General features: G+C 39.5%; 1 protein-coding gene across 1 annotated transcript; it reads right to left on the bottom strand.

The window, feature by feature from the left end:
* Nucleotides 1–3862: 3862 nt before the first annotated feature.
* LOC128030013 (terminal nucleotidyltransferase 5A-like) lies at nt 3863–8917 on the bottom strand. The gene is made up of 2 exons (XM_052617473.1): nt 8380–8917; nt 3863–7519 (listed from the first exon to the last, which is right to left on the bottom strand). Exons 1-2 carry the CDS (start codon nt 8803–8805, stop codon nt 6740–6742), a joined length of 1206 nt encoding a protein of 401 aa, XP_052473433.1. The 5' UTR covers nt 8806–8917; the 3' UTR covers nt 3863–6739.
* Nucleotides 8918–9175: the final 258 nt, after the last annotated feature.

Raw genomic sequence — 9175 nt, 5'->3', positions numbered from 1 at the left:
ATCCTACCCCATACATAAACTTAAAAACTACCATACTAACTATTAATAAGCAGGAATTATGAGTTTATTGAGGTAAAAGTTTAACTTAATAGATAATAGTGAAAAATTAACCTTAAAAAAATCAACATATTAAGTTCGTTTTCGTTCTTCATTTGGGGGCAAAAATATGTTTAAAAAAGCTGAGCGACTGTGTACTGTTTTTGAACATTCTGACACACCCGCGCTGCTGGAGTCCCCCTAAACACAACAACGATGAAATGATGAAGTGTAGACAATCTAGGTGTGAGACTGGCACCAATGATCAGAATATTATAGACAAAAGAATAAAGATTAGCAGCAGTTCATAGTTAAGTATCACCTTTCCAATACAAAAGAATCATTCCATAATCAGTCCTTTATGAGAAGTGTGAATGGCTCATATAGTCTTAAAACTTTAGCATGATGTGGGGAAAAAATCAGTTTGTTCCTTTATTTTATTAGTATTCATTTATTATATTTAACTGGATACATTGTTACACCTTTTTATATTTTATGTGGTGTAATGATTTACTTTTGATATAAAAAAAAGGTTTATTATGGTGTGTTCGTTTGGCAATTCATTTATTGTAAATTTGCTTATTGAAAGAACAACAGCAGCAGCAGTATGGTGTAAAATGTATTTGAAACACATGTATTTGGTACTTGCTACCTTATATCTTTACTCTTTCCTTTCTTTCTTTTCATGGCTTTGGAAAACTTGTCTCAGGTGTTTCTCTGCATTGCTTTTTGCATAACTCCCGGTCATCGACACCAAGCTTCGTTGCTATTTCTTTCTAGGAACTAATGCTTTCTCTGAATCTTTAAAGTCTCTCCGCGAGTGATCGTACAGGTGCGGATATTTGTGCCAGCTCATCTATTCGACACTCCAGAGTATTAATGTTGCTAGTGACTAGGCCGGAGATATTGTTCTCTCTTGCCTGACCTCCGTTGAATGAGAAACGAACTGGGGGAAAATATTGCACGTCACGGGCCAATAGAAACTCAAAGGTGTTTAGGAGCTAAACAAACTCCCCCTGAAAGTTTGCTTTGTCAGGTGTTTCGAACTGCCGAAACGAACTCAGTTTTGGCCTGATTTTGATCAAAATTATGTCATATCAGTTGAATTTTCGATCTAGTTTGAAGTATATCGGGGCCTTTAGAATGATTTCTGCATATAAGCTCTCTTCTGCCTATAAACGTACATATGTGATTTACTGTGTGTGTACATTACTGTAAAGGTGCGGTTTATGATGTGAGTTTGTTTTGACGAGGCTGATGGTGAATTTTCTTTGGTGTCAGCAGCGGTGCGGTGAGTTAATGGATGTGGAGGTAATTCCTCGCCACCAACACTGGGACGGGGGCTTTACTCTGGGAAACAGGGTCACTTTCCTTCAGCATTTCTCCAGTTCAATAAACCTCTCTATTTGGAAAAAATGCCTCATGGAAATGAAAGGGAAAATGTCCCATGGAATAGCCGGCGGCTCTCCAGTCCACAGTTGGAAAACACATTAGGTGATGAAGGGAATGTCTTTGACGACAGTACACATACTCTCTATACCTAACCTAACGGTCGAGAATCGAGTAATAGTTCATATCACCTGGTAAACGATTCAAGTCCACCACATTGTGGGCCAGTAGAATCAAGATCAGTTTCTACCCCAGCGTCAAATGGGAGCTGAACACTTCCAGGCAGACACAAACTGAAGGAATGCACCAATCAGGTCTGGCGTTTATACCTCAAGCGATACAGGTTTACATTCTCTGTATACGTTTACACTCTATATTACTCCGTGTGCTTACATTTCATTGCACTTTACTACTCTCCCATAGTGTGCAATACCTTATGCAGTACATGTGAAAGATCTGTGAAATACTTGACTGTTCACTACTAGTGCCATTGGTATACAAAACAACGCAACGTTTACTACTCTTCTGTTATATGACACAACTGTGCAATACAATACTCAATACTCCATATGGCTCTTGTATTTTATCCAACGCTATCTCACGACCAATTTGTATGTATTTTACGAGGTGGATAATTTGTATGGATTTGTACGATTTTTCTAGGCCGCAGTGACGGGTCGGTTTAGGGGCGGGGTTAAGTGTAGGTCATTCGTATAAATTCATATGAATTGTGCAACTCGTAAAATACATACAATTTAGCACAAATCATATGAATTTGTATGAATGAGGTCATACAAATTAGCCACCTTGTAAAATATGTACGAATTGCCGTGAGATCAGGCTGATTTTTCCCAGCACTATGCAGTAACTGGCTCATTTTGCACTATTGTCTTGACTGTACCTGTTTTGTTTGCATTGTTTAAGGTAATCTTACTTAGACTGTATATATTTAAATTAATTCCTTAAATTGTCTGTTTAGCTTGCCCTAAATTATATGTAAATGCACCCTAAGGCTGCTGTAATTTAACTGTACTCTGCAAAGTGAGAGACAATACAGACTCTTGAATAATAAAGAATTTTGAATGCCTTGCAAAAACCTAATTGAAAATAATCTTGGATAGAAGGATGCTTAGAAGGTGGCTGCCTATGTAGGCAATGAACAGAGCTAGTGTTTCCATCAGCACATGTCAACACTGAGACTACTGACCTGTACATAACCTGTACAAGAGCTGTGACGTTACATTTGACAAAATGATAGTTCCCTGCTCCTCAATCAGGCAGAAATACTCAGCAAGAGCGGCTCTATTTTTAGCAGACTCTAAAGGTTGACCCGTCTAAAGGTCTGGTTGCCCTAGGTGACTGCTGATGTCATATCCATGTCCAGCAGACTGTGGCTTTACACAAATGTCATCTCACACACACTCATATATGTTTATTGCTCACTGAGTGTGGTTGCTGTCGAGGCCTGACCTCCTGTAAAACCAGTGGAAATCACACACTGTGACCGTTCTGACGCAGTTCATCCCAAACTTTTCACTTTTCATTGACCGGTAAGTGTTCAAAATGTGTCATCCAGCCATAAGAAAACTCGGAAAACTGCAGGGTTTTTTCATTGCGGGTCTTAAGTCCCTATGTTTGATTCTGCCGAAGACGTTTTAATGCTGAACAGCATCCATTGGTAATATATTATGCATCGTCTTCTTAACATCGTTAGAATAAATCTATTGGTGGAGTTTATAATAAAATCAAGAGAAACCCTACTGGTGTATGTAATAATACATATTTTACACTTATTTTTATTTTATTTTATTATTATTTAACTATTAGTTGTTCCATATAGTTAAACCAAATAGTACACCAGTTATCCACGACATCTTTTTTTGGCATTTTTATTGGATGCTGAAATGGACTTGCAATGTTGGCTATCAGTATTTATGTTTGTTTGTCCAAGGGAGTCTATATTTGGCACAAGTAAATATTGTCACGTTCTTTACTTAGCCTATGTTTCATATATATATATATATATATATATATATATATATATATATATGTTTGGCAATGGGATTCTGTTTTTGGCACATGTAAACTTTGTCACATACTGTACCTTACTTCCATAATAATAATAATAATAATAATAATAATAATAATAATAATAATAATAAAAAGATTAACTGGGGGAGAAAAAAGATGCAGAAAGTGGTGCAGATATCATATAAAAAAATAAATACAAAAATAAAACAATTAGATAATACAGTATCCTTTTAAAGGCAGTTTTGGCACAATTTATTGGACAAAAGTGGCTTTGTTTTTTTGGTCCATGCAAGTCCCACACATTTCTCCTCTCTTGACTCTTTGATCAAACTCTCTAATGTTATGTGCTGGAAACTGGGTCCAAAGGCAGAGAGGTGTTCAGAAAATAAAGACATTCTGCATTCAGTACATTTCTTTCTTTTTCTTATTTTCCCTTTTTTTTATTGAGGACAACATGTCAATTCTTTGTTCAACTGAACACAAATTTATGCACAAAAGCAGCAGCTAAAAAAAAATAACGACATGTAGCAGCTTGAACAACGAACGAGAATGCTGAATGACAATTAAATTCACTAATACAATAAGAAAAGCAAGCATAATGTGTGTTTGTCCTAAAAATATGTTTTTACAAGATATTTGAACATTAAGTGTTTGGCATCATTCGAAAAATACCAAGATAGGAGCTCAGACTTCACAGAGCGAGTCACATCACGCTGCCAAAAAATCCACAGGATACCGTCAAAATGTTAAGACAAACTAGAGTGTGAGTGAGAACCACAGACATATAAAATACTGAAAGAAAGGAGACCTGTGAGAACATCATGATCAGTACAGAATCGTTAAAAACTAACGTTACTGCAAATTCTGCTTGATGTCAATCACTTCAACAACCATGTTTTATAGCAGTAATGAATTTATTAGAATTGTATCCACTGATGTTTTTAAAGGGGTCATATTATGAAGAGTCACCTTCTGCTTTATTTTTTTAGATAACACATTTTGATGTATTTTCTCAGGATTTCCAAAAATTGTGTTTGTGAGAAGCTAAAAAAAAAACTAACTCATTAAATTGCTGAATCAAAATAAATTATTAACTAGTAAGTCATAAAATTTTGGAAATTTAGGAATACAATTAAGCAAATATGAATCTCACACAGTGTTATAGCTTGTTAATCATATTTTAATATAACTATTCAGTCATGCAAGCTTGATTTATGGAAAACAATGCCTGATCGAGGTCACATGACTGAAATGCTGTATTTAAATATTATTCACAAGCTATAGCAATGTATGCCATTCATCTATTTTTGTTCAAATAAAAATAAAGCACTTCAAAAAAAGATTTGTTTGTTTACCTGCATTTAACGAAACGCATAACTGAGAACCGTGAACATGCAAATGTTTTATTATTATTATTGTAATCATTTAAAAATATTACCTTAAAATCTCAGAAATTTACTTCAAGTAAATATTTTAGGTAAAAGGAGTTTGGCTGACAAATATGTTTGGGAATTCCTGCACTATATAAACAAACGTAAACTTTTAGAAATCCAGGCTTGCTTCCCAGTCCAAAAATAACATTCATTTAAACTAAACATCCATGACTTTCTGAAAGCACACAGAAGAAACATTATTTACACATCAATGAAGTCCTCAAACTCACAAAAAGTATGTCATTAAAATAATCGGCTGTTAAATTTTTATTGGACCTGACAGCAAACCCAAACTCTTTAGAGGTCCTTTACATCTAAAGATCAGAGAGAGACTAAAAATGGTGCTGAAAGTTCAATTTGAAACTAAAACATTATGAGTTGATGTAAAAAAAAGTATGATATGACCCCCTTAAAATCTCATTCATGCTTTGCAAATGCAATCTTATTTCTGCTTATTTAATCTTCATAATCCCCGACTGTCTACAGCTGAGTGCACCTTCAGTTGCATGCTGTGATATGAGCAATACTGGAAACTCATCTGCAAAGTTTGCATTCCAGTAAAGCAAACTGATCTGTGCTTCTCTGTCCTATAAAAACCTTGTGTCTGTTCAGCCAAATTGCCCAAGTAATGAAATAAGCTGTACTGATTAAAAGACATTTGTAGAAGTAGATAAACCCCTTCACCAGCTGCACCCATCTCTCCAGCCCTCCCTCTTTCCCTCGCTCTCGTCTGCGTCTCGCTTTCCTCTTCCCTCTCCTCTCAAGTCTCTTTGTCAAGGCTAAACATATATGCCATGGGCCCTCCTGCTTCCTTCCGCAGGGCTATTAATCAAGAACAGGTTAACACTCTGTTGACACTTGGGTGAACGCGGGGTCAGGTTCAGCCGGCGGAGCGCAGGAACACAGCGGCTTTTACTTCGGCAGGAGCTGATGAATTCCCTGCTTGGATGTTACAGCAAACAGCGTCCCACCATCAGAGGTTTCTGCAAATACCTTTCCTCTAGAAAGTCTTTGTTCTTGTCCGCAAAACAGGTCTTTTCTTAGTTTGTGGGCCGTATGCTGACACGCATGTGCCCTCAACTCTCACCTGGATCATGTGGTCTGCTGGAAAGCCTGTGCAAAAGTCAACCTAACTAAAAGATGGCTTCTCAAAGCTGTGGATTCTGCTCAGAAACAATAAATTAAGTGTTCAATTAATAGACAGAGACTGAACTGCAAGCAGACGTGACACTTACATTGGTTGTAAATCAGCACACATCATGTACATTCACAAGCTTTAAATTCCCTTTGTCGTGTTTCGTGATTTTGAGGTTGCTTTGCTCACCTCAGTGTACTGCATTGACGTTAGGCACTTCGAATGCATTCACGTACAAATATAGACAGCACTATCACATCAGCTGATAGTCTGGATATATATATATAAAAAAATCTATCTAAATATCTTTGGTTCGTACAAACTGTAAGGGTTGTAGATTTTGACTTTTCCCCTCACTCAGGGAGTCTTCGTAAAAGGTTCTTAGCGATACACTGGTTTCCATTTGGACTAAAGGGTGCAACTGCAGCTTTCCTAAACCTTGCACTTCCCTTCTCATGCATCTAATGACTGGGATTCAACATGTCAACCAGTCAGAAACACACTTGAGAATGATAAGTAAGTGTAAAACCTCACGATCAGTCGAGAATTAGGCCAGGCAGTGCAGAAGTTGCCTTCCAAACTCATTTGAGAAAACAGACAAACCCCATTCATTTCACTCAAGCAGAGTTGCACATTGGGGAAGTGGACAGTCACACTCAGGGTCAATTGTGAAACAAATTCAACAATGCAATGATTCAGCTCATCTTATTGGCGTTCAGTTGCACGGTAGCCATGTGGAGTAGGTTTGCTGATGGCAGGTAAAGACTGGCTGGACTTGGGCAATGTAATAATTGCTAAAGTTACCATCTGCTACATAAGGAGCAGGCTGGTAATAGCAAGTGACGTTGGCCACGTTGGGTATGACGTTCTGCTCGGCCAACACGCGCACCGCTAGCATGGCGATCAGCCCAAGGGCCTGCCTCCGCTCGTGTCCCATCAGACACACCGTGCTCTCGTTCACCACCCCGTGCAGCGTCGTCAGATAATCGTACTTGCGGTCCTCCAAGCCCACAAAGTGGTTCTGGAGATAAGACTCCAGCTTGCGCTGCTGTTCGCTGATGTCCGAGAAGTCGATGAAGAAGCGGGAGCACATGTAGCGCTGGAGAGACTTCATCTCCGACTCGGAGGCGGCTCGGAAACCCCTGACCAGAAGATGGCAGTATTTCAGGAGGCCGCCTCCTCGGATCTCCTCTGGGTTCCTCGTGCAGATCACCTTGTTGCGCAAATGGTCCAGCGCCGTGGCGAAGTCTCCGTACACGCTCTCGCCGATGATGGTGGGGTGAAACGTTTCGGCCATGGGGTTCTCAGAGCACTCGTAGAAAAGCAGCAGAGAGTCCAGCTTAATCTGGAAAGAATCGACGCTAAACTCGAACTGCCGGCGCAAGGAGTCCACGAACTTGAGCTCCACGTTTTTGCCCCGGTTGTTGGAGAGAGAGATGAGACTCCAGCGGTCCGCATCATTGCACACTTTCACCATCTTCTGCACATATGCTTCCTGCAAAATAACACAAGGGACTGTTTCAGCATTTCATTAAAATAAAAATGCTTTCAAATGCATATCTGTTTGCCATATCAGTTCTCCATCATTACCTGTCGCAGGAGATCTAAGAGGCTGAGAACGCTCGATCGGCTTTAATCTGCTTTAGAGCAATCCTCTTAACTGACAGAAAACCAACATTTCACCAGCCTATCAGTTAACTACTCTAACTGCATTTCTACTGAATGTCACTGGAGGCTAAAGGAAAGATCTTCAATAACACACTGATTGAGAAATCACAAATAAACACATGGCATGTTAAGTCAAGCAGTGGCAGCTGTGTCCTCCAGTGTGACATGCTGTACTTCATATTTACTAAGTATTTTAATAAACACCACTTTCTTATGAATTACTGTTAAATATTCAGTTTAAACTGGTTATTCATAGGTCTTCTGATAAATAATAAATGTTGGCCTCTCGAAACTGATGTAAAGTCGCTGTTTACTATTCTGCTTGCAGAAATACAAACCATTAATGTGTGTACAAATGTAAAATATTAAACCTTACAATTAGAAACAGAATAAAATATGAAAATAATTTTGATTATTAAGATGGCAAAAAAAAAAAAACTTTGCATAAATATAACATGAATAAGACTATTCCATTATTTATAAGGCATGTTATGTTTAGTGTTGCACTGATTTTTTATTCATTACTGTACAAGAAGAGCATAACTTAATTCTATATAGAAAACATTGTAAAAATAAACATTTGGCACTCTTATGAGACTCAATATCTCACTGTAAATGTGATTAAATCCGCAAAGAAAACAGTTTGAACCTGTAAAGTCCACTACCCTCGTGAATCTCAGCACTCACCTTCAGGGTCAGTGGGGTGATTTTCTCTTTATTGACCCCATCAGGTAAGAAGTCCAGCAGACAGTCCAGCACGATGTTCTTGACGATCTGGAACTCCGTCTCTCCCTTCAGGTCCACGCGGAATATGAGGTCCAGGTCCTTATAGCCGAGCCCGCTGTCCCCGTGCAGGACGTGACTGGCGGCGGATCCGTTGAGACGCACGTCCCGCACATGGATGCGCTGCTCCCGCATGCGGCTCCGCACCGCCGTCACGATCCGCCGGGGCTTCATCTGCAGCGTCGGGAAGTTTCCTCGGCCGTGGATCGGGATGCTCTCGGTCAGGATGAGGTCCAGCCGCTGGACCTGCTCCCAGCTCAGCACGCTGAAGTTCGCGCTGTCCGTGTTTGAGTCTGAAACTCGTCTGATCGCGCGGTCCTCTTCAGCCATGGTCGCGTCTGCTGGAGGAGTCGGAGGGACGAGCACATGCACGCGCGAGCGAGCGAGAGATCTACTGCCTGGAGATGTTTCGAGGAGAGCTGAGGAGACGCATAATGCGCTTCACACGCAGTGTTAATTTCGTTGACGAAGACTATGACGAAAAATATTCGTCAACTAACCTTTTTCACGGACGAAAACTAAATAAAAACTAAATAAAAAGTCAGATATGATGACGAAAAACGTGACGAAATATAACTGACACTTTAGTCAACGAATAAAAATGAGACGAAAATATATGGGAGGGACGAATGGAGAAGAGATCCAATCAGAGCGAATCTTTGAGGGTAGGTTGATCTATGCAGAAGCAGCCGAGCCATTT

This window comes from Carassius gibelio, chromosome A16 (assembly GCF_023724105.1).
Source record: "Carassius gibelio isolate Cgi1373 ecotype wild population from Czech Republic chromosome A16, carGib1.2-hapl.c, whole genome shotgun sequence".
Taxonomy (NCBI): Eukaryota; Metazoa; Chordata; class Actinopteri; order Cypriniformes; family Cyprinidae; genus Carassius; species Carassius gibelio.
This window is presented reverse-complemented; position numbering and strand designations above follow the sequence as displayed.